The sequence below is a fragment of the Aptenodytes forsteri genome, unplaced genomic scaffold (genome assembly GCF_000699145.1).
Source record: "Aptenodytes forsteri isolate BGI_AS27 unplaced genomic scaffold, ASM69914v1 Scaffold518, whole genome shotgun sequence".
Taxonomy (NCBI): domain Eukaryota; kingdom Metazoa; phylum Chordata; class Aves; order Sphenisciformes; family Spheniscidae; genus Aptenodytes; species Aptenodytes forsteri.
Window position 1 is genome coordinate 268,086 of NW_008795773.1, and position 26,450 is coordinate 294,535.

General features: G+C 46.8%; 1 protein-coding gene across 1 annotated transcript in view; it reads right to left on the minus strand.

Annotated features, from left to right (window-relative positions):
- NSMF (NMDA receptor synaptonuclear signaling and neuronal migration factor) overlaps window positions 1-26,240 on the minus strand; it is a 38,247-nt gene extending 12,007 nt beyond the window's left edge. Inside the window, exons 1-5 of the mRNA XM_019473212.1 lie at window positions 26,221-26,240; window positions 14,287-14,766; window positions 9,612-9,687; window positions 2,346-2,398; window positions 161-250 (exon numbers count right to left, since the gene is read on the minus strand). Coding sequence (XP_019328757.1) covers window positions 161-250; window positions 2,346-2,398; window positions 9,612-9,687; window positions 14,287-14,719 — 652 coding nt within the window. The 5' untranslated portion in view covers window positions 14,720-14,766; window positions 26,221-26,240. The remainder of the gene's footprint in view (window positions 1-160; window positions 251-2,345; window positions 2,399-9,611; window positions 9,688-14,286; window positions 14,767-26,220) is intronic.
- Window positions 26,241-26,450: the final 210 nt, after the last annotated feature.

Below are 26,450 nucleotides of genomic sequence, written 5' to 3' on the forward strand. Positions count from 1 at the left end.
GGTGCTTATACCTGGAGTGTTACTTGCTCAGATCTTATGAAACTAAAAGGATCACAGATGGGACAAAAGGGCACAGAGGAGTTACTCCAGTGGGACTCCAGTCAACACCTCAGCTGGAGGGTTTGGCCACAGGAGGAAGCTCAATGGACTCAGAACTCACTTTCTCGAGAGTCATGGAAGGAATCAGCTTTGATGGGAGTCGGGTCACTCCAGGACCTGCTGAAGCTCCTCTCACGCCGTTCGGCAAATGCTAGGATAAAACCAAAGCATGACATTAACAGACTCCAAAGCCACCTCTGTTGCTGCCAGCAAAACAAAACATCCAGTAGATTTCCACCAAAGCTACACAACGCAGACTCCCCTATGCTTGTTCTTCCACTTGCCAAATGTGAGTCCTTTCCGCACAGCAAACAACAGTCTATCATCTTCTGGCAGAAGAAAAAGTGCCCACTTTCTGAGCAGGACCATTACGGGGTATGTAACACAGAAAAAGGAGGACACTTGATGGTCTCTCCTTAAATGCACACTGCTCAAACCTCAATTTAATCAAAGCTATTCCAGTGTCCCATTGTAAATGCTCTGACTCAAAGGCCTCACACGAAGATGTACTCAACAGCTAATGACACATACATGACCAGAAGAAGGCAGTAGTTCTGCAGTCAGTTCTCCCTTCACATCTGTTTTTGGGCAGGCACTCTCTTCATGTTCTAGTGACATCCCAATCACAGCTGGACCAAACAGAGAGGGGGCCCCTGGAAAGCTCACGCTTTCTGAATTTTGTTCCAAAAGAAGAAATCCTTCAGTTTTTGCTTGCCTGCACTCTGCTGAGCGCACCCCCCTGCTTTTTTTTGCCTTTTTTTTTTTTCCTCCTTCCAAGGGGCATTATATTGTTTGTACTGGCATTTCCCAAGTGGAATCCAGGGAGCTTGGTCCAGCTGGCTGCACCACAGGCAAATTCCTGGGAACTGCCAACCACAATGTCTGACTTGGCAAGTGCATGTGAGAGCCATTACACCCAGATTAACAGCCACTTATAGCCACTACTATCTATTTCTGGTAGCAGATGGAACAAGTTTGCTGCAGCGTATCTAGTAACAGCATCTCATGTCAGCGGTACAGGAATTCACTGCAGATTTGCATCACAAGAGCTGAGAAGCAACCTGTCCTCTGCTGCAGTGTGTCCAAGTGTGGGTGTCCAGGGAGACAAATCACATAGGAAGTTCTTCAGGTGATCTCCATCCTCAGCTTTCATTTAAAACCAGGCATTTAGCTATTGTGCACACGAAGAAAGCTTTAAAAACATGACCCGAGAGTTACCAAGGCAGAGAGGCATGCCTGAACTTCCAGATAGCTCTAGTGGGAGGTGAGTCCTGTTCATTTCAGGCAGTGCTAACTCAGATGCCAATAAAGACACTTTAAAGGGCAATGCTGTTTGCTGTTCACTTCCCAGAGCATATGAGAAAGGAGAGGAAAGAATGCATGTTCAACTCAGCAACGCTTTGCTGTGGGCAGCCTGTACATGATGCCTGGCCAGGGAGTGGGAAGAACAAGGTGTTTCCTCTTCTGGAGCAATCCTTAGCTCTCGAGAGCTGGTTACACCATTCTCAGCCCATTTCACAGCGATAAGGGAGCTGTCCCAACCAAGTTATGGAGGAGTGTTGCCTTCCTCAGGGAAAGGGAACTGCCGTTTCCCAGGCCTAAGAGGTGATTTCTTCCCCAGTGAGGCATAACACTCCCTTATTTCCCCCTTGCTCCAATCTCTTCCCTGCTCCTCTTCTTCCTCCCTTCCACTGTCCTCTCAGCTCCCACCGGACAACTTTCCACCAGGTCCTGCTGCGGAGATGGCAGTGGGACAGGGGAGGAGACAAGAGAAAGCCGCCAGTCCGTGTGGCACATGAAGCACCGACTGTCCCCAGGGAGCCACAGCTGGTCCGCAGCTTCAGTAAGAGGCCAGGCAGCCCTAGCCAGCTCTGCTGAACTCTCAGCTCTGGTTCTCCTCACAAGCGTCTATGCTGCTGATCACTGAAAACCACATGCACATGGGACAAGGACCCTGCAGCTCTCCTTCCACTCCTCACACTGAGGCCACAAAGATCTCCCACGGCCAAGGCAGAGGGTCCTCGGAAATAGCTTAAAGGCTGCTTGCAGACATCTGTGTGTCCTGGAGACTTGCAACAACCTGGCCTTCTTTTTTGTAGGGTAAAATGGCATCAGCAGGTCAAATCCGTTCTCCGGCCCAATGCTAGGTCCTTTCTACCCGCATCTGCACGCAACATAGGGTTCCCCATGTCCCACCGGCACAAACCCCAACTCCTCACAGTCACATCTTACAGGTGCTCACTTACTTTGTGCTTTAACCCTTCGGCTCCCCACCATGCGGAGGTGCTTCCGAAAATTCCTGAAAGAAAGGCCAAACAAAACCTCTGAGAAAGGTAATATGAAGCAATACCTGGGCCCAGCAGGACTGAAAAAAATGGGAGGAAAAAAAAAAAAATTGGGAAGACAGTGCATTTTCTTCTGGGCATTCCAAAGCTCGAGAGCAGGTTCCCAGCCTGCACCTATTCAGTGCTGCAAATAGTTACGTTTGTCAAGAGTGTGGCTGTTTCTTCTGAACTCCCTGGGCTGGTGGTACAGGGCAAGTGAGGTCCTACATGGCAGTCCCCTTCTCACGGCCTGCTTTCACTTTCCTACGACTAAGGCACCTGTGCTGTAACTTTGCTGAAGACACTGCCACTGCCCATGCTGGCAATGCTCCCTCTTCTCCTGGTAAGCAGCAGTAACTGCTCCCCTCTCTCCTTTCTTCCACACGTGCTTCAGCAGGGAAGTGGGGTACCCAGGCTCTGCCATACTAGGCAGCATGCACACACCATGCCTATGGCTGTGCTCATTCCCAAACACATTCACAGCAGCTGTTAAAATTCCACCTGTGCTGTTAGCAACCATGCAGCCCGTACTGCTCTCCAGGGCAAAGAGCTGGGAAAGACTGAAGCAGCTTCCTCCTTCTCAGATAACGCTGTTCGGTAAGGCTGACTGTCCTCATGGGCCTGCTCTCTGCTAACGCTGCCTGCCCAACCACATGCTTCCCTGCCCAGGACTCACAGGCAGAGTTCAGTGGGGCTGCAGAGTACACAGCTCCAGAGGCAAGTCCACCAGAGGGTAAGCTTCGGGGAGCAGTTACACTCCGTAGTCAGGTCTGCGTAAAACAGACTGTCCTGGCCACTCCTGAGAGACCATGGCAAAAGGACTCTTTGTCCAGCCCCTCCGAGTGCAAGGGACCTGTTTCCCTTAGTTTCTCATCACTCACCTAGACAGGAACCAAACAGGACAGGAACCAAACAGGACACCAGAAGAGACACAGGGAAGAAACAGCATGTGGACTATCAAGAAAAGTGTCACCCCTTGGTGAACCCTACTTAGTCAGGGTGACTTCACTCTGCAGTGCAGCCCCCATGGCCCCCAGGGATGTCAGTGAGCCTGTGTACCAGCAGCCTGCATGGAGTGAGGGAGCCTTCCTAGATTCCTTTCTGCCCCACCAACATGCACCACAGACATCAAGCAACAGAGACTACTGCTGGTGAAACGGGTAAAATGACAAGTCATCTGGCTCACACACAAGTTAGTGGGATGAGTAAGGACATGTTACAACCATGCAGATGCTTTAGCAAACTAATTGGACTAGAAGACACTTCCAGCACTGACATGAAGTTGTTCAAAGAAAGTCAGATATGTCTACTCCTATACAGAGAGATCAACACAAACGCAGCCCTCGTGGGAGAGCACTTAACCCACGCCACCTTCTGCGCTGTCCCCGACTTTGGCCTTGGATCCCATGTTGTCATCAGGATCCAAATTCAGCAGCTCAAGAAGGAAAACTAGCAGCTGGGTAGTGAAGCTGGGAGCAACATTATTCCATGACAAATTTCCATCTGCACTTGGGCTATTAATGTTATTTTCCAAAGATTTATTTTAGTTCTACTTGGGTACATGAAGATTCACTGCTGTGGATCAGACAGCTGCCCCCTTTAGACTAGTAACTAAAACAATTCACTTCACTAACACATGCTGGACTGGCTTTATGTGCAAAGCCTTCTGGGGTGCGTGATGACTGATAACGTGGGCTGTCTTACTGTGCATTAAATTCAAATCCAAATAAATACAATATTTTAAGGGAACCAGGGTCGTTCTTTACACAGAAAGGTCTTAGATGTATGTTGTAACTCATCAGAATGAAAATCTTTATGGTCCATTGTGAGACCAAGATCATACCAGACACTGAGCACCAACGTTAGTTGCCAAAGCCACTGTTACATCCTTTGGGCTTTTGGCATTTTGGAATAAAATCCATTTTTCTGTTAAATGCTCAGTTGCCCTCTCTGCAGAGGAGCTTCTTCAGACCCTGGGGGGAAGGGGGGGTAAAGCAGTCTTTGCCATGGAAGAGCGATGCTCCCAGCTGCCTAGACAGCTTGGTCTCTCCCATGAGTGCGGGTTGAGGGCAGCTGTCTAGCTACATCTCCTAAATACTGCTGAGAGCACCTCCAGGGAGAATCCAGCTGCTCAAGGTTAACCATCGCACTAAATGCTCAGAGAATGGGACAAAGGCCTTTTTTTCCCCCCTCAGCTCTTCTAGAAAAAAAGCATTTTGGAAAGGAGGTGCAAGCCTGGGAATGCCTCTTAATGTGGGCATCCTGTGGCCGTCTAGATCATTCTGAGGGCTTTTTCAGCTGTATTGGTCTTCAGGCCCCTCTGTGCTTGCATGTTAGCACAAAAGGACTGGCACAGCACCCCTGGGGGAGCCGCAATCTGCTCTGTGAGCAGTGGGGCTACGTAAACCTGCCCAGTCTTCCTGCCTGGCTCCTGCAATTGCACCTAGAAAACCCAGTGTTATTTGATCACTAGCAAGATCTCTTCACCCATCAAAATTCAACAAGCATCCCTCAAGTTACAGTGTTAAAGTCTCCTCACTACTCCCTTTCCTGAACAGTCCTCCTCCTGACAGGCTCCAGCTTGCCATGCAGTCCACACGACCCTATGCCACCTCCATGGTATCCATCCCAGCCAAAGGGTCTCCAAGACACAGCAGCTCCACTCCGCACACTCTGCAGCTCTGCCTGCAGCAGTTCATTAGCACTCTGCAGAGAAGCCTTGTCATTGTCCGAACAGAGGTCAACAACAGAATTACTGATGTATATCAATGCTCTGCAAAACTCCCAACAGCACCTCTCACGTTCTCCTCCTCGGCTCCTCCTTGCAGCAGTCACAAGGTTCAGCACACCACTGGGCATCACTCACTCTCGAGGCAACATCCATTGCACCAGCACAGGTACCATGCCACGCAAACCAGCCTCCCTGTGCACCAAACACACAGGGCCAAGCACTGAAGGGGCTGTGCGATAACAACTGAACTTCCGAAACACCTGAGGCCACGAAGGGCTGCCCAACAAGTATCCAAAACTGCAGTGGGGCTGAGGTCCTCCTCACTCTCTGGAGAAGAGAGCTGAACACTAACTGCCAGCAATCCTTACAGCTGGCACAGCCAAAAACCCACATTGACAGAAGCCCATCATTGCTATCCTATCTCCTCTTTATCACGAGATAAATGCAGATGGGCTCCCACTGTACAATCCTGCCTAGACCTTCAGTGTCCACAGGAGGTGAGGGGACATGCTGGCTGCTCAACACAAGGATGACATGACTCTGTCCTCTATCCTAACTAATCAGCATCACCGAGGTATACAACTCCTACTCCTGCATTTGTAAGCCATGTGAACAAGCTGTTTTCTAACAAAGACTCGCCTCTGTCTAAAAAATTCTGAGATATCTCTTTCTTTTTAAAGATACACTGTCTATTTATTTACAGCATCTTTAGTTTTGATTCTTATTTCTCTTCATTATTGATGAAAAAAGCCACCACCCTTAAGTTGCTAAAAAAAAAAATCTTCCTGGCAATTTCCCAGTTAAGAAAACCTGATGTTTTTCTCCCACTTTGTTTTGAACAGCACTGACACGATCATGGCAGTTTTTAACCAATGACACAAATGCTGTGTTATCCTTCTTAGTAGGCTGCCAAAATACATGAGCCTTGGCACATTTAAAAAAAACAGAACAGTTCTGATTAAAACAGTGGCTAAGTGATGTGCCTTGTGACGCCAGCAGAGGGAAACCAGGACCCTTCTGTAATACCTGGAAAAGGGATCAGTCTCCATCCCCTTTTCTTTTCTTTCTGCTCTTTAAAAAAAGACTAAAGAAATAGAATTCTGGTCACTAGAGATGTTAATTTTGCCCAGGTCTTAGATTTCTTAGGTGTATTTGTAGATGCAGCAACAGGACATAAAAGTATTCAGCTATCCTCAAACAAATTCCAAATATTTGGGAAAGGGCTGGCGAAATTGCACCTTTAATTTTTTTTTTTTATATATATTAAATATTTTTCTGCCTGAGACACAGATCCTGTATATTGTATTTGGAAGCTTAAAAGAAACTTGACAGTGTTCCTTTAAGAAGATAGAGATCAGCTATCTTGAGCACTGCAGCACCATTAACCTCCACATTTCCAGCAGGAGATCAGCTATCTTGAGCACTGCAGCAGCACCATTAACCTCCACATTTCCAGCACAGCCACTGCTAGTGTCCCTATGAACAGTAACACAGACAGGGACAACCACGTTCAACGTCATCAAGCGTCACTAATGACACCCGAAGGGCCCATGCAACACCAGGCAAGGTTATGGCTATGGGAGAAAACGGGCCCTACCTCTGTATAACAGCTGCAGAATCATTCTCTCGTTTCCGTCTCTTCCTCTCTGCGTAGCCCCTGAATGCCCTGGGAAACCATTTTAAGCCATTAACCACCTACACAGCTTTGAACTGGAGAGGACATGAAACACAGACAGGAAAGCTCTCACCAGACAACAGAGAGAGATTAGGCTGACCGAGGAAGACAGCCAGCCCTTGCAGGACTGCGTGCGAGTCAGGGGCCAGGCAAAAGACTCACCAAACCAAAGGTCCTCACTCTAGGGTGGGTGGCTGGACAAGCAGTTGTTCCTAAAGCAAACATAAGAGTGGCCAGAGCACGGCCCAAAGAATGGGAGCAAGCAGCCATCATCCCTGCTACGGAGGAATGGACCTAGGAGACTGCAGACACAAAACCTCTGTACACCAGGATCAAGAGGGACAAAAGCATGCTAGCAACTGTAGTCTCCATTTCGAAGATGAGGTTGGTTGCGGTGTGATCCACATAGGCCTACCAGGTGCAGCCATCTAACCTCTTGCCAGCTGACAAACAGCCCTAGCATAGGGAAAGCACAAGTGAATATGGGAGGAGAGGGAAGGGGAGGAGAGGAGAGGAGAGAGGTTTCTCCAGGACACCAACAGACAAGGAAAAAGAAAAAATTAAGGTTATACTTACGAGATGCTAGAGATTCCAGGAGACGCAGGGAAAAAGAAAGAAAAGAGGAATTCATTAGTGCTCAGCCCTGGCCAGCATTCTGAGGGAATTCTCACTCCAGAAGGAATATTTCTTGTTAGGTGGAAAGAAATTGCTTTTTAAATTAAACATTTCTCAGTGGTGAGACTCCTACTTGACCGAGCTAAATCCTCCCTGGGGCAGCATTGGCATGTGGCTTGGATGCAAATTAAGTTTGTGTAGACCCAGAGAACATGCAGATGTACAACTGACAGCTGAACGTGGCCCGTCAGGCTACGACGGGAGCTCAGCATCATGGGCTTCTGGAGCATGGAGACCTTCTCCCACAGTGACAAAGATTTGTGAAGTCAGCCCACACTGTCTGTCTATGAAGGAAGCAAGCACGGTGGGCTGAAAACACTAGAGCAGAGGACAGGGGCACCTGGGGGAGCCATTCCAACCAGCTTAGGGAAGTGCCCTGAACTTCTGGAGATGTTTCTGTGTCATTTCTAGAGGCAGCACAGAATCTCCAGAAATGTTAACCAGGGAGCTACGTTAACCAAGGGAGCTGTGCTCCTCAAGGGTTTCCTTAGGGCACCATTCCCCAAAACAACCTCACTTTGGTCTCCGACAGCTCCAAGCCTTGTAAGCCCTGCCATGGGCCACCATCCTGTAACAAACCTTGTGCACAGCAAAGATGACTTCAGATAGCAAAGGATGTGCCCAAAAGCAAAGGAAATGTGCCGATTTTGTGCATGGTTTGGTGTGTCAGATCAGAACTGTAAAATACCGTTCACTGTTATCAGCCAACATTTCTAAAGAGCAAAGCACTGTCAAATTGCTCTCAGACTGCCCACAGGCCCTGTCAGCCTGGTGCCCAGGAGTGTTAACCAGCTGGGGTGCCACTGGACTTACAAACCCTGAAGAGGAGGTAGAGGGACATAGAGGTCAGGTAAGAGAAGCAGCGCTAGGACAATAGAGAGAGCAGAAGCCCACGGAGACTCCTCACTCCCACTGTCAGGGTGGGATTAGCATCCCACCACCATGCATCAGATTCCACAGACTGGCACCAGGGAAATGCCTCCCCCGTGCTGTTCCCCATGCTGGGAGGGTGGGTCACACCTCCAGCTGAGCTGGAGGAAAAGGGCATGAAGATAAGTGTTTTTTCTGGGGGATACAGATCCATTCCAGTATCTCAGCAGCCACCTCTCTCCCCAGTGCTGGATCCAGCCCTCCCTGCATCAGTCCTTACAGGTCTGATCCAGTCTGGGTTATCCCAACACCAACAATCAGCCTCTTTTCAGGATTTGGGAAGGGAAAGGTACGAAGGAAAGAAGAAATGGCAGAAAAATAGATTACAAAAAGGACACCAGATTAGACAAGGAGAAATAAAGAAAGCAGTAGAGCTGAAGGTGACAGAGACACTGGAAGAAGGACACAGGAAAAAGGTGACAAGGCTGGAGAAGGGCCTTAGAAGGCAGAACAGTATCTCATTTCCCTCATTGCTTGCCTTGGCTTTGCAGCCAGGTAGGAAATACTTGAAACCAGGAAGACGGTGTTTCCTGACAAGCTAGGTACAACCTGGAAATGAGGCTTCCCTTATTCTCTTCAGTCCTTTGAGAACCACCTCCTCCCAACGCACAGCAACCAGGGGCACCAAAACCTGCGTGGAGTGTGGAGGGAGAGGCTGTTCCTAACTCGGATCCGTTCACACTTCGCAGAGATTTTACTGACACCTTCTTCAAATGACCAGACCAGCACAGAAGCTGTAGGGCTATACCTCATCCTATAGAGACGTACTCCTCTGGAGTGACAGACGCAGGGCAAGCCTGGAATAACATTCCCTCAGGGCAGTGGCTGCAGCAGAAGCAAGTGGTGGAGGGTCTCAGCTGGTGCTCCCACAGGACCCTCGCTCTGCAGAGGCAGCCAGGGACAGGGCACAGTGTCACAGAGAAAAATAAGGGAAGCAGAGAAGAGCTGGGTAGCCCAAGGAGTTAAAGAAGGTAAAATCAAACAAGTGGGAATAGTAGGAAAGAGAACTAGCAAGTGCAAAAAAGAAATTAATAAGAAACAAGGTTCTCTCTCTCTCTCACCCCTGGACTGCAGTGCCAAACATACAACTTGATTGCTCCAGGCTCTCAGATACAGCTTTGAGTGAGCCACGAACTTTAAGATACACAGTAAAAGCTACAGCAGTAGTTTCACTTACGCTTGCATAGTTGTAGTAGCAGTTTGAAAACTGAAGAGGTTCTCTTTTGGGAACCAGGTTCGTATGGGGACGTCATCTGGAAGAGAGAGAGCAAAACGTGAGAATCCAGCGGGCAGAGACATCGTTCACACAGCAAGACTTTCCAAGCTCTTTCTCTTAGTACTCTTCTTCAGCATCCTGCCCTGTACTAAACAGGAGAGTCTCATCCTCCTCATATATATGCACACTACCACCGAGCATTTTGTAAATTTGTGCTAAGCCTGTTTATCAGGCTACTAAATGAAGAATAAAAGCTCTATCCTAAGCACGGAAGATTAGAATAATCCAGGAATTACAGAAGAGACATTTAAACAAGAAAAAAAACAGGGGAAAGAAACATTTTTCATTAAAAGCATTTTCCAGCCTCTGCCTTCTCCTTAGTACCATTAGTTTGAAATGTCCGATTCATCCAGTTCTTTCTGATACAGCCTCCCGGGGAAGATGAAAAGCATTCACCTTCCTCTCTTCACAACTTTAAGCCTGAGATCGACTCTCTTTTTCCTACCATTGAAGTTTCAATAAACCTCTCACACACCTGCTCCTGATGACCTGGCCTTCATGAATTTTTCTGCTTTTAGAAGTCAAACTGCACATCAGCTATACAGTCTGCAGGTAACTCTGTGCTTATTTGTTCCCCTATGTTTGTAAACTGCCCTGCCTGAACCAACTGCGGATTATTTCCTAATTCTGTTGCATTAGGACACCGCATCATCTTCATGTAATGACCACTAAGACAAAAAGCAGGCAGCAAAATAAGTCACTAATTATGTGTGTGGGATGGTGGTGACCAGAAGGAGGAATCTGACCAAGAAGCAACTCCTGCTGAGAGCTCTCGGGCTGAAGTCGGTCAGGCAGGGAATCAGAGGTGTATTAAAATCCACTGACACAAGACGTGCGAGATCTCAGTGGATTGGATCCCTGGGATTTGGGGCTACCTGATTTTTCATCTTGCTTCACTCCCAATTTGTGGCTTTCTTGCTTAATGCCTTGCCACATGTTGCTGATCATGTGTCTTGCTTCACTCATTCAAGTTTTAAGATCACTAGCAACTACGGTATCTTAGTCATTAATATTCTGGCATTGTCAAGAGTAATTTTTTTATTCACTTTCATTGGTCAAAACCCAATCAAACCCTTCATGCCTACTGCAGACATAATTACTACAGACCAGATATCTTACCAAATGTTCTGTACAGATCATCATCTACTACAGACTGATCCTACTGTTCCCTGACAGTACAAAAAGTGGCTGCAATTGCAGATGCAAAAAATGCTAAATCCAACTGGGGAGGCTTCCTTCAAGGTGAAGCCTCTAAGAAATCATATAGAAAGCTGTAACAGACACTCCTTCTCAGCTAACAGTTTATGTCAAGCCTTGTATAAAGGCACCCTAAGGAAACAGATATGTTAAATGAAAACTGCATTCTAGTATGCTAAATACTCATTATGAAGTTCCTATGTCTGCTCTTCTCCAAAAAACACATAGACGAGAAATGCAAAACAGCTCAGACTGTAAATGAATTACTTGTTTGAAGTCTTGAACCCACAAAAGTGGCGAAGGAGGAGAAGTTGTACAAATTCCTTTTTAGCCAACAATTCTGTACAGATTTCTCAGGGACTGTGCATCTCAAAGGACTGACAATCTCTTAATATATTTTACAGCTTTTAAGCCACTAGCTTTGATTCAAAGCAGAGCTTATGAACAACAGCTAATATCCTTACGAGGCTTTGCCTGGGCAGTTGCTGGAAGCCTCCCCTCCTTTTCTGGAAGACAGGAGTCAACGTAGGAAAGATATCACACCCCTACCCACAACACTCAATGGAGAATAAAGGATTTGTGACCCTTCAGAGGTGCCTCTTTACCAGCCAGAGGTAGAACAGAAGCAGAAACACACAGCTGGGGACTAGGGAGCACAGCTCAGCTCCAGAGCTCATCCAGCTAATTAAAATTCAGATTACGAGTATGGCTATTTTGCTTCCAGGAGCAGGCAGCATGCTCCTTTTTGACCAGGCAGAGCATCTTGTTCTCCTTTCTTGTTACCATCAACTGTGATGAAATAGCCAAGGAACCACGGGCCTGGGTAAGACTGGAGGAACACCACCACCACATTCAGCATCTCCAGCCGCTTGCCAGGCTGCATGCAAATCTCAGCACCTCTATCCATGAGTGGATGTGTTTATATCAGATGCTGGGAGCAGCACAGGAGATGACAGCTTGTGCTTCTCTGGAATGGTGTTAGGCATCATAAACTCAGCATAAAAATCCACATTAAATTCTGCCAATCTGGCCTAACTGCCATGAGTGTTGGTTTGCAGCAATAACGTGTCATGTAAATCCAAACAGAGAAAGCAGCACGGTAAAAGCAACCTCTGGCAAAATTAGTCTCTCTCTCTTACCTCCATTCATCTCTGCTCTGTTTTCTCTGCTAGCCATGCATGAAGGACATTCCAAGAAATACTTCTTGCAGCCTGCGACAGTTGTGCCATTCAATTCTCGGTTTTTCTCTGAGTAACAACGCTTAGATAGAGAGCGCGAACGAGACCAAGCTGAGAAAACTTTCATGCCATGATGCCAGTGCTATGACAGGATTTGGCCTCAGAGGCACAGCGCTGCCTGTGTGGCCACACGTGCAAGCACTCAGAAGCTTGAGACAAGCACCGAGGGTAGCTGCTGTCTGCTTGTACGAAACATGAAATACTTATGGAGGCATCTGCAGATTCAGCACTATCAACTCCGTTCCCATTTAAGTAACTACTCCAATTTCTTTTCAGAAGGGCAATTCTCCATTTCACATTGATAACTGGCCCTAACAAAAATTGCTGCCTAGTTGAAAATAGATATTATAAATGCCAAGGCCCAGAAACAGAACATGGCATCTCTCTATAGCATTTGCTAGGACTTGTTTTCTGGCACACAGAGGCATTTAGCTCCAGCTATGAGGAGTTAAACTCCTCCATTAGTGATTTGCAGCTTTCCTTTGGTTCTGTATCAAGTAACCTGCTTCAGTCCCACAGTGCAGAGTACAATTTTGATTTGTTCAGGAAAGCTTTCAACATAAATCCATCAGCATTAGAACAGGAAATCTTCACTTTCTTAATTCAGTACACATCATGAGGCTGCAGTTGATTTAACTCAGCAACCTGATCTCCACAAGACCAAGCCCCTGGGTTGTGATCTCCTTTCCTGAAAGGCTGGGACTGAAATGGCTTTCTTTTTCTATCTTCACACAAGCTTTCTGGCTCTGTCATCATATACAGAGCCATCTTTTAGCAGGTAAAACACGTCTGATCATAAAACCATAAAGGTTTCCATACAGGAAAGCTCTTCTCACTCCTTTTCTTGCATTTAAGCAATAAAAATAATAAAGTCTAAAGCACATATAGTGTCTGATGTGAAGCCCAAAAATCACAGGGAACAAACAGAGAAACAACGCTTAAAAACTATGCACAGGAATTAGTGGGACTGTAGGTGTTCTGCACACTTGATAATCAATTATTTTCTAATTATTATTCTTTAGTATTAGTCCATGTATTAATTTAGTCCCACTATTTCAAGCATCTAGGCACGAAAATATGGTCCAGAACCCAACCTTTCTGTGATTTTACCTGCAGTAAATATCACAGTGATATTTACTAGAAAACTATGAACCCAGGAAAGATGTACAGTTTGATCTCCACAGTCCTTATACTCAATTTATTTTCAAGGAGAAAACCTTGACCTTTCCTGGCTGGACACTCCGCTCTAAAAGCCTTGATGCTGTTTACAAAAAAAAAAAAATCAGACAAATTAGGTCAGACTCTTTGCCAGCCACATATAGAGCTGACAGGCAAAGATAGACTGCGCACTAGCTTATAATTCAAAGCACATAGATTGTGGCATATATTTGATTAAGTTTTTAAAGACAATCAGGATTTTTTCAGTATAATTGAATAATTACAAGCCCTATTCCCTGAAAATATTGAGCAAATGGATAGCGAGTGGGGAAGAAAGTCCAATATTGTGTTATTTGCTAGTATTTATGGAAAGACCGTGAGGTGGCACTGCATGAGGGACCCCACTAAACTGCTTCCAGCCACGCAGACAAGCATTTTGGAGACGCATCGAAGTACAGAACACTGTACCTGAGCTGAGCTGAGGCTCCCTCTGAGTACCCCAGCATGTTCACAAAGATTTCACCTGCCTTAGCCCCAGAATGAGGCAGAAGAGAGAGGGTCCTGCTCTGAACTGCCTCCTGGATGAGCATAAATGTAGGTGCTTTGACACAGCCCCTCCTCTCTTGCTCTTCCTTCAACAGAAAGGAAGCCCACAGACATGACCCTCACTAAGCTACATGAAGCTGTCATGAAAACCACCCAGGTCATCTGCTGCTTACAAGCTAGAAGCAGAGACAACGGAGCTTGGACGAGCTGGCCTCAAACTGAGCTCAGCTTATTTCAAACTCCTCCTTTGACAATCTGTTTCCATGGATGCTAGTACAAGGTACCAGAAAGGTGCCAAAGGGGAAATGCTACAGGGCCCAACTCAAGGCACATGGCAATGAAACCTCCACGCTGGGATGAGATGGGTGTCACCCTTCACCCTTGTGCCGATGAGTCCCTTTGTGTCCTTCCAGCACCCAGCAGTCACCCTTACTTACCAGACACTCGATCGACACTATACATCCTCTCCAGCCTTTTTCTGTGCCACCCAGTCTCACTGGATTGATGCTGCTCCAGGTCAAAGGAATGCTGGGAAGGGGCAGCCAGCCGTGTGCAGTTTGGGCACTCCTTGGAGCCCTGCCGGCTGCCTGGCCAGCCCTTGCAATGCCTGCTAATGCCGTGAGAGCCGCCAGCGCTGTGCACTTGGTGGCCGTGGTGGCATTCCTCTTGGGCAGCCCCCTTCATCACCACCAGTTCCATACTTTCATTCTCGTGGTCCGACAGCATCGGCCTCTCGCCAGAGATCGTATAGACTCGTGGCTTCGGTCCCTCGCTTGGCATCTTCTCTGCCTGCTCCTCGGAGAAGCTCCTCTCAAACTTGCCGTCTGAGATGACAGAGAGCCTGCGCTTGTTCTGTGCCGCCTGCTGCATCTCAGGGGAGTCCTCCTGTCCGATGTAGGAGTCTGCTAACAGGTGATCTGAAACAAATGGCACACTTTCCTTAAAACCAAAGCACCCCAGACACTGACAAATTCAGGAGGCTCTTTGTTACTGCTGCAGAAAGGGGAAGGGAGAGAGAGAGAGAGATGTGGTGGGTTCCCCCAGGAACCTTTTCAGATGAACGCATGCCCACAGCCTGGTAAACCTCCAGAGCTAGTACTGAAGTGAGAGACGTTTCTCACAGATATGCCCAATATTTTAAGCATGCAACTGGCCAGCAAACAAGGCTAGAAGCAAATGCAGCTCTTGGTGCACAGCCTGAAAATGCTTATGTGCAAAACAGCCCTTGTTCAGCTGCGCAGTCCTGTCTGCTTCAATGACTTTAGCAATGCAAGGGCTACTGAGCTGGTGAAAGTTTGCAGGACAAGGACCACCACCAACTTCTCTAAGAAGTGACAAACTCTGAGTGTTTTGTGCACCAAGTTATTGTTTTTTAGAATTAAAGGAAAGGGGCAAACCACCAGGGGTTGGGGTTTTTTCCCCCTGATTTTCTGCCAATTGGTTTGACATGAAAGAAATGCAAAAAGACTTCAGCCAACAGCTGCAACACAGCGTCCTGCTCTCTGCAGCACCCCTGGTTAGCAGGCCTCATCGTGTGTGCAGATGGCGACAGCACAGCCTGCGGAAGCTGTCCTGAAGGAAAATAGAGCCACTCCCTTTGTAGGGTAGGAAGATCGAAAGGAGAGAGGCCCATGAGTGCAACTATCTTTGGAGCCCACACACTGGATGAAGTGCCAGGAAATCTCAGCATTTCCATGGCAATTCCATGCATGAACCCAACAGTAGCTCCCACCCACCTGCTAATCCTTTTTTCAAGTGGCTGCTAATTACCTCTTACACTTCCCTTCAGATGGGAAGCAGCTCAGGGACTGTTAAAAAGACTCAGCAGGGAATGCATTATTCATGTGACTACTACCCCAGAAAAAATAAAATCATTAGTGTCCAGCACAGACAGCAGCATTTTAAACAGAGGCAGAAAACAAACCCAAGCCTTTACTTCACTAGATATTTAATGAACATCTTTCCTTTAGCTACTGAGCCATGACCTGGAAAAAATCGGCAACAATCTGAGGCTTGGCTACCTTGTAGCTGGCCATGAAGAGATGAAGGAGGAAGAGACCTATCCCAGGGCAAGTCTGATGTACGTGTGCAACACGGACCTTTCACTGCTGCCACATTCCGCTTCCTATGAAGTGCTCTTGTGCTCCTCTGAAAAGACCCCTCCCAAGCCGAGTTCGTACACTTTCAGCTTTTGACTCTGAAGCCCATCCTGGATTGTGCTCACGTTGGGAAAGGCCTCTCCCCCTGCTCTATTTGCAGCAGAGGCTGAACTGAATTTAGCTGGTACTGGTACAGTGTGTCACCCTTATCTCATTTTTCTGCTTGAGATACAACTTCCTCCAGCACCACTAGGAGATAAATACGTCTTTGGCCACTCTGCTCAAGAACAACTGTCAGGACCGTTCAGGCTGACACAACTCAGGTTCGTTTCACTTGTCTCCTAGTAAGAACTCACAGTCTCCGGATACTGTAGCTGGCAGCTGTGTGACTCCTTGAGCTGACCAGGAGAAGGAGCCTGTAGGACTCCTAAAGAAAGAACTATGCCTCTTGAATCTGTAGCTGATGCCGTCTTTCCAGACTTCACATGAAGTCCAAAACGCATGCCTAGGACTAGTGAGGGAGGAGTCATGCACCTCACTGATACTGTCCAGGTAAAACATGAAAGGCGGGCAGTGGTCTACTTCACCCATGGTCTCCTGCACAGAGACAGCACGGACATCTGCACCTCCCTCCAGGAAGAGGGCCTGATGGACTACGAGGGCCATCACCAGATGGGTCTACGAGGGCCATCACCAGAACAACTGCAAGCCATTCAAGTGGAAGAAGCTGCTCCACCAGCTGTCATTCAACAGCTTGTCCACCGAGTCCTACCAGCTGCAGGATACGGCGTCATGGACCAACCAGTGCAGAAAGTGTTCACAGGCTCCAAAGTCTCTCCAACGACTTATCACCCCTCAAGAGGCAGCAGGCCACCACATTTGTTCTACAGCGACTCAGACTCCCTCCAGTTCCAAGACTAACCGTGCTTTAGAGTGGGCATGTCTTGGGAAAACACCACCAAATGACTCTTCAAGATCTGCCAAGATCTGTGCTGGCTAATAGTGCCAAGCACACCATTTTTTAAATTAAAAACAAAGGCCAGTTCTAAGTATTTGTCTCAACTTGTCAAACTTACTAATCTGTGTGGGCACAATGACACTACATATTTCTTAAGACACTGCAAAATAGTGGCTGACAGCTGCCCCTGTTCCTCCTGAAATGAATACTTCTATGGAAGACATATAGCCTCATTAGAGCAAACACACAGGATTGTGCACCTTTACCCACGCACTGACAGCACCGCAGTTCAGAGATCCGAGAATTTCTGAACTCTGGTATCTGCGGGTAAATGGAAAAATGAAGTGCCCAAAGCATAGTATGTCTGAAAATGCTGATGATCACAAGTGCAGAGAGACCAATTCCAGCCTCTGTTTTATAAGCATTGAGGTCTGTTCAGCCCCATAAAATTTACAGACACATAAGTGGGACATTACTGGTTTCAAGTAAGAGCCAATTTTTTACTGAAATCATGGCAGGGTTACAATTCTTGACCGGATATATTTGACATAAACTACCTGTCTGATCTAGTGTGCAAAATGCGAGGATAATCCTTTTTTCCTACCTTACTTGTCCCTTACTGAAGATGTTTTCACTTGTACTTATCTAGGAGTTTTCATGGTCTACACTACAAAGGCCTGCCACCACACCAATATGCTTTCTCTTTGTCAAACAATTGGATAATTATTTCTTTTCATTCAATTTAGCACCTTCAGTAACTACACATGGGAGAAGCAACTTCATATGCCAAGGGAATGTGACACTTTATTCAAGACTTACAGTTAATAAAGACTTTATCTACAGAAAAAAATTAGTATGGAAGGAAAAGAGATTCAAAAATCCATCATAATGAATTATTGGCTTCTAAGAACAAACCTGCACCACTTCAGGGAGCAAGTCTGCGCTAGCGTTCACGCACACATGCGTTCACGTACACCAGCAGCCCAGAGACATTACCAGTGACTGGTTCCCTTGTCTGTGCTTGCAGTGAATTGGATTCAGGTGCCAAAGCACTGCACCTGCTTCCACTATGGCATTTTAGGTTAATAGTTTGCTTCTGCTAGGACAGAAGTCAAGCTGGTCCAGAAATCAATGCTGAATTAAATCTGAGCCACAGGGATGTTCAGTGAAGAGAACCAAGAAACAGTAACAGGGGACTTAGCAGTAACTGGAACTGCCTTCTAAGAGTCAGCTGAAGCAGACTGCTGTTAACACCCTCTGCCTCGCTACTGCTGCTCCGTTTCATTTCATTTTCACATTGCTCTTGCCACCTCTCCCACAACCAGCTGCTCCATCAAACTGCCACGTCAGCCCAGGACAGCGTGACTCGGGAAGCCTGGCACAGCACCCTCCTCTCCAGCCACTCTGATGAAGCTGACCTGGTAACAACTTCTGCTCTCCCACTTGCTTTCATCAGCAACACCTTTGTCTCACATAGCTGCAAAGCTACCTTGGAGCAGACAAATCAGGTTCCTCAAGCGGATTTCTTTTCACCTAGATTTCTGCTCTACATGGATTTATTGCGCCTGAGAAACTTAACAGCAGATGAAGGGAAGAGGACCAATGCACTTGATCGGTAGATCACGTGTCTACTGGTAACAGAAACATCCATATCATATTTTCATCACTTCCCTGTCTACCTGGGCTAAGTCTAACAGCCTGTCCAGAGCCTGAGGGCTCGACAGTCCAGTCCCAAGGGCCAATCCACTTCTCCCCCGACTTGTTATTTACGTGAACACGTCTCTCTGGCTTCACTTGCTCCTCTCTAATATTTCTTTCTTCACCTTCCACGCAGCACTGCCCAACACAGTCGTTAGTGCATGCGTATCACCAAAGACATGACCACTGACATGATAATCTGTACTGGTTAATTTGCGGTATCTCGGGAAAGAAAGAATCCACATTCTCGGCACATGTAGTTCCTGATAATTAGGCACTTATTACTATTAGATACTTATAAAATATCCGTTCTCATTCAGTAACTCTAACTTGAGCACTTGCTCTGACCCAGGTAACTAACCGTGAAAGGACTTTCACATTTTCTTTCGCTGTCACAACGTTTCTCGAGAGGAGGTAACACACTGGGATTAGCCTCAGCTGACTGATGCCCATACACAACAGTGGAGGGACTCACCGAGCCAAACTCGTATCTGATGCAGACTGCCTTGTAACCCCATGGGATGAGAAGTTTATAAATCAAGACAGAATATAGCCACAAGGCATAGACAGAAGCTTAAAAAAAAAAAGTCCCAAATTTATTACTGTATTTAGCAGCCAAATTGATGATTAAAGCACCTTAGATTTAAGACCTCAGTTCCAGCATCAGAAGCAAAGTGGCAAAGGGGAATTCAGATAAACCCTATTAAAAAAACACCTATCATCTCAGAAAAATAAATTTCAGAGAAAGTTCTCTCTTCCCTGCTCCACCTTAGCTGGACCTCTCTGGACCTGATGTTTATGGTACCAACTTTAAAGGAAAGAATTGTCTCAGCCACTGAAGATGAATGGAAAGACTTTAGGTTTACACTATATGGACTTACAGCATTGTTCGTAGTAGGAGGAATTAAGTTAATGCTTTTTTTTATTTTACACCAGTAGGAGTCCAGGTGATACCCTCAATGAGGAGGGCGGACGGGTGTACTGGCTAGAGCCCAGGGCACTGTAAAAACAGCAACATCTTTTCAAACAGCACAGCTGAGCAGTTTCTCTTGCAGTTTCTGTTCTGAGATGTCCCATTTGCCTGCCACTGACCTTCAGTTGTGCTAAGAGGCTGTCAGGTCCTGTTCTCCTCTGCTCCGTCTCCGAGCATGCATCAGAGCCATAATGCAAAGCTCCCTACCATGTTAGCTCTGTCCTTCCCAACGCTAACCTACCGCAACGTGACCCCGCCAGCACGGGGCTCCTGCCTCCAGAGACAGGCTGGCAGCCAACCTCGCTGGTCTGCAGGGTTGAAACGTAGTCAAGAAATAGGCATGGTAAAACCCAGGAAATTTGTTCAAAATATTGAAGCATGAGGTAGAGAGATAAAAAATGGAGATACAACAATTAAAAAAGGTCACAGTGGCATTTCAGCCGTGCAGTAGCTTCGGAGTCAAGTGAGCGAATGACATGCACAATGTTCGTTATGGGATTACCCGAAGCCTGACCAAGCCAGCACTGCCGTGACTTTATCGGGCACCCTGACCCTACTGCTCCTGAAGAAGGATGTCACACGCTTCTCTGCAAAGCCACAGAGAAAAGGCAAGGGCCCCTTCAGTAACGGAGCTGCTCTGAGAAAACAGAAGGTCACTTAATTACGACAAAATCGTTCCAATTAGTCTTCTGCACTGAAATAGGCCTAGAAAACAAACAAACAGAAGATGCTGTTGACATTGTGCCTCACAGATCAGTAACCTTTTAGTCTGGCCTGTAACATTAATGTGAATAGAAGAAATTGTTACTGTGAGACATGACCCAAAGGAGCAAGTAGCAGCTCCACCACCAGCCTTAGCATTTCCATGGTAACACTGTGACCTATGTTTTTATTCACTTTATAAGTGAATAAACAACATATTCCATGGCAAGTTTTAGGATACACCCACACCATACCTGTGCTGTCTGATCCTGGAAGCAGCCTGAAACCCTCAGAGATGAGATCTCACATCCCTGCTCTGCCCTGAATTCAGGCTGCCTACAAACCCCTCTGGAGCACAGGCTCTTTCTAGAAAGACCACCTCCATTGCTCAAGGCCAGCCACACCACGTCAGCACAGGGATACACCAAGAGAGCTGGGCCAGATGCGCTGCTGGGGTCCATCCTGGGGACAGGGAAACATCCTCTAGGGAAAAAGGCAGACTTGGTGCTTACCCTGAATCAGGCTCCACTGGCAGCTCCACAGTCTGAACATCGGCAAATTAAAGGTTCCTCTTATAGCACTGTGTAGCTGCAGCCTTACTTCATGGCTTCATAAAAGACACAGCTCGCAGGTCACTTGCTTAGACTGAAACACCTGCAAGCCTCACGCCAGAGTTTCTCAAGCCCATGTCAGTTCCTGGCAGTGTCAGGAACCTCCTCTGTTGCAGGGCTGCTGCCCTCCACACGCACTCACACCCCCTCTTCTGAAGCGGCAGAAGCCCAGGGTGCAAACACAAGCGGTTGCTTCGGTGCAGTCTCTGCACGTGGCACAGTAGCCTCGGCAAACATGTTTTTCTCCTGCCACCACTACCCATTGCTATTTGGCTTGGGGAAGCTCACAGGTGCCCTCTTCTCCTTACACACTCAGTGTTTTCACTGGTGGCTGAAACATCATGCAAAAACAAAGGACAGAAGCAAAGATGAGTTCTTTTGAGCTTAAAAAGAAGCTTCTTCCAGTTTCAGAGAACTATCCCCTTTAGTTTGTACTGATGCAAACCAGAGTAGCCATGCTGTTTCTGCAATAACCACAGCAAACTGGGGTCAAGACCTGCTAGGCAGCTCTGGCCCAAGGCCCATCATCTCTGCAGCACCAAGCACACCTTATACTTGCTGGGATCTTTCCCTCTCTTGCTTCCAGAGCCTTTCACGTGCAGCTTGCCCAGAGCAGCCAGCCTGCAGCAGGCAGACCAGCGCTGCATCCTACAGCGACAGCCCCAGCACTCCAGCAGCAGCAGTAGCTGCCTGCCAAATTACCCAACCAAGCAAAATAGAAACTGCCTGATAAAGAAGTTATCAGGAAAAAACCCAGCATAACTCCCTTGCTTGCCTCAGCAAAGGATCCTTCTGTCTGAACCCCATCTCATCGGGATGCATCACTGGTCCCCCAAAGAGGACAAAGTTTCTCAAATGCTCCACTTGCTGTCATTTTTAATTTCACTGCCCCATGCGCTTGGTATCTTTTTCCTCTCATAGTTCCAGTACATGGAGATAAAGAAATTTAAAGCAGTATCTCAATATGGGGCCTCTGACATCTAAGCTGGGAGAAGGGGACTCTGGGAATGTCCAAAACTCTTTATCCCACAAGCACTGGTGAGACTCTGAGTGATTATTTCTTCTACATTGTGCTCTCTGCAGCCTTTTTGCACCTCCCTTTCACAACATTTCAGTCCTTTTCCCTGTCTTTCTTCTAGGTCTGTCCCAAGGGACACCCACTCCTACACTAAAACCATGCCACAGACAAGAATGGAAAGTCTTTGGAAGGTACCAGAAAGCTATGAGAGTCAGCCAGGACTCTGGCAACAGCCTTGAAGTCAGAATGAACACTGAACATGGGAGAGTGCTCTTCTTGGGAACCTTCCCAGACCTTCAGCCTGCATGAGTAAGCCAGCAAAGAACACAGGCAGGAAGAGAGCAGGAGATGCATTACCTCCTCAGCACCAGCTCCCTTAACAGATCCGCGTCCTGCCAGCTGCAGCAGAGTCCAACCCTCCCTTTTTTCTAATTCCTCAGAATATCTTAAAGATCAGGAGGAAAAAATCTGAGTGATCCCAAGGGGACAATCCCTTCATCCTCTGCCAAGAACTCATACCCCGTCACCAGGCAGCTCCCCTGTTCCAAAAGGCAAACAAAGAGAAGAAAAATCTGTATTGCCATCATCCCCGCTGTAACCTCGCAGAACATGGTCAGAGCACTCTGAGCCAAGCAACAGAGGAGAGGTAAATGTACCTCCCAAGTCACCTGGAAAAACCTCCTCCAGAATAAGACATCAAAGAGTTGCATAGGGATAGTCACACTATATTTTTGAGCCATGAAATTCTCAGGCCTCGCATCAGGAAGAATCAGAAATTGTCACCAAAAACAAATACCCTCCCTCACCTCACCTTTTTCTCGCTACGTGTACACCCTACAGTACCCTGCAATCCTCTTTACCTCCTGCTGATGTTCAATTCCATACCCACTGCCCTAGTGAAGGAAGCCGAGCGTGGACAGACTGCAATTTCATTGAAAACCGAAGGTAAACAAAGCCTTGCAAATAACTCACCCCTCATTAAAATGCTCAGACACGGCAGCTGGCCCATCCTGCTGATATACAATCCCTCTGTAGTTCTTCATTACCACTCCCCAATTTTTCAAAGCCATTCTGTCACACACATACACACAAGCTCTCCAGAGGAGCCACCAGAAATAGACTTTGAGGTGTAAAAGTTACCACCAAAGAATGAGCTCTTTGATCAGTTGTGGAATGTCAAGTAAGAGGTGGGATGCAAAAGCCGTTATACCACCTCCTTTCCTTGGAGTCAAGAGATTCTAAAGACAAAAAAAGTCAAACCAAAATGGACAATCCTCAGAGAACAGAATGCAGCAGAAACTGAGTAAGCTGGGGCAGTCTCTGCACACTTGGCATCTCCACCCAGATGGTGGGTCTCCTGTGTCTGCCTGGGGAGTTACAGAGCTCCACCCTCCCGCCGAAGAGTTGAATTAGCAGGTAAAGCAGCAAAAGAACTGGCATCCCAAAGATTCACGCCCACCTCATTTTCTGCATGAGATATTGTCTTCTGCAGGGAGAGAGGAGGGTTCTAGCTCATGGATCCGGAGAAGAGGATCCTGCCCTTTCCTCCTCCATCTAGGCCTCCACTGTCCCACTGATGGCTCTGCCACCTTCCTGCTCCTCAAAGACCGCAACCCTTTTCCCTTGCTGCATTCATCAATGACTTTAAACCTTTCTTAAACCCTTTTTTTCTGGACTATAAACTACTGAAGTCAAGGCCTCCTTCCATCCACACTTAGGCTAGAGCCTTAATCCCAGCTGCAGTCTGCTGGCAGTGCAGGGAGCATCCACGTGTACAGCTTCAGTTATTACAGCGGAAAGCAGGCTTATCCCACCAGGTAAAGACACTCATGGTGAAAGTCCAGCGTGCTATGAACAGACATACATGCACCGAGGACTCAAAGCTCAAAGTGTGCTGAGCTTTCTGGACCTAAGTCACCAACACATGCAAGTAGGAATTTAACTACAGGATACTGGTGGGCTTGTACAGCTATAACACTGCCTCTCCCTGCTCTCTTCAGCCAAGCTGATGAGTTGGAGCAGATTCAGGTACTTCTATATATGTGCTACATCTTCAACTTACGTAGAAGAGGCCCTTCATTTGTTTCACTGGAGTCATTGGATGAAAGCTAATCATACAGCTTAAGTGCTCTGCTGAGCCAAAGGTGAAGTGTTCAGAAACTTGCAAAAGCAATACTGAGATATACAGAATTTCTGCAGGAAGGAAAGAGTTGACTTCTCTGTTATTGGACTACTGAGACGAACAAAAAGGAGCCGAATTTTCCACTCTCAACATTTTTATAGGATAGCACTCTTCCTACCATGGTTATTTATAAAGAAATGTTACAGAGTGTGTTAAATTATACACTGCAGAATTTCAAAAGAGGACTTAAAAAATTATGATTCTTTTTTTCCCCTCTTCTATAAACATTAAAGTAATTTCTAGGGAACTTTATTTATTTCCAAGTCAGTATTTAAGCATCCCATAAGGATTGTGGTATATCCATGTGTACCTCTTGCTGCTTGATTCTTATCTGCAGCAACTAAATTTGCTTGGATTTAAATACAATCTCAAGCCTGATACACCAAGGGGGCAGTGGGTATGAGAAGGCTTCCCTGAAGAGCTTACAGATATGTTACAAGCACAGAGAGGGCTTAAGCGCTGGTCTGGGGAGCCTGACAGTGGCACATTATCCAGGAGTCACATCAGCTCCATTTCCGTGTTCTCCTTATCTACAGTCAGAGAGAGGAATGAGCAACTAGGAGCACCCACAAGGCTGAGTAAAACAACAGCTTTGTAAGTGCGCATCAGAGAGGCTCCTACTCCTTGGCTTTGACCAGGGCTCCCCAGGTCTCAGGCACCTGAACAGATCTGCCATTTCCCCTCATCTCCATCAGAGATTCTCTTTCTGGCCTGAATGTGACCCCACAGGTACTATGAGGGCACTACAAAGTGAGCAGGAGACGACACTTCTCCCTGTTGGAAACTGGGGTTTGGGGACTGCAGAAAAGGACCAGCAAAGACTCCAGCTGACAGAAGCAGCTGCAAAAATGGCCGTGATAAAGGATGTTTTTGCCATTCTGGGAAGCCTCCTCAGACCTGCCCGGGTCTGTCTCTGCACTGCCTGTCCAACCCCTTCCTTCCCCCTGCCTCACAGACACTTCACTCAGCTGCGTTAAACCCCAGCCTTTTTCTACCCTTCCCTTCCTACCACCATGGGTTTTTCTTAGACCAAATATTGTAAGGTATGTGTCACTGGAGTTTCTCATGCCTGAAATAAAAATCAAAGAAAACTGCAGTACATTGTTTTAAAGCCCTTCCATTCACAAAATTAGCACAATTCAGCCAAGGACAACTTGAAGGTCATTAGAACAGATCCAAGAAAAAAGGCAGGGACTCGTTCAGCTGGCTGTCAAAGACTAGTGCGATTGGGCTTGCTCTTTCAGCAAGAGGCATTTCCTGCCTGTAGAGGTTTAAACACACACACACACACACACACTTACAGTTTACATAAAATGGTAACGTCACTCTACATTACGTTCTATTTAGTAACTTTATCCCCTGCAAAACAGTTCAATGCTACAGAACAATCTGCTACTTGTTCACACAGGATTTTCTGTGGATTCCACAGGATTTTCTATAGGTTTTGTAGTGAATTTATTGTCTGCAAAATGTTTTCTTTCCTCACAGAGGAGACACAGCCCTGTTAGAAGTCAAGCGAGTTTTTCTTGTGCTCTCTTGCCCATCAAGCAGAACTCATCATAAGCTGACAGGGACAATATCTGCATCTAAAACATTAACACGTTAGCTAGTACATGCTGGTGTCCGCCACTAGACAAGGCAAATCTCATTTTAACCCCTGTTGAAGCAAACCCTGGGAATAAATCCAGAGGTTACCTCTGCCAGCAAAGACAGATTGCTGCACATATACTAAGCACCTCAGTTAACACACTATAACTCACCTTTTTTTATTCCCCAGTGAAAGCAAGACCTAGGAGTGACAAACCAGTGCAGAAGCCTTGTGCGGTGCAGTCTTTCACTTCCCAGCTGAAGCTTCTTCCAAGGACATCAGCTCTAGGGGTGAATTTATGACAGGACACTTGTCCGCTAAAACTGAACTTGTCCCCACAGCACACCCAACCCTTGAGTCACCAAATTGCCTTTTCTCCTCAAGGGCTTCACAGATCTAGAGGGTGACTCCTCCTGCCTCTCTGCTGCTGAGATCTCACACTAACCCTCTATATGATAAATAAATGCACTTTTATTCTAAGGCCTATTAATAAATAGGTGCATGCACACACAGATATAAACAAGGTACGTCAATTCTCTTACCTGAGCCGTTTCTACCTTCAGGATGGTTTTGTGAAAGATATTCTCCAAAAGCCCTTGCCGCTCTGCATATCCAAGCATCAAAGAAGGCAGCAAAGGAAAGAGAGAGATGGGTAGTGGTTAAAGGCCAAGGAAAGAAGGAACAGTTCAATATACTGCTGTTTTCCTGCAGCTGCCTTTCCCTCATCTTCAGGTGATGCCAATTTAAACATGCTGCAATAGCAGTGGGGGCT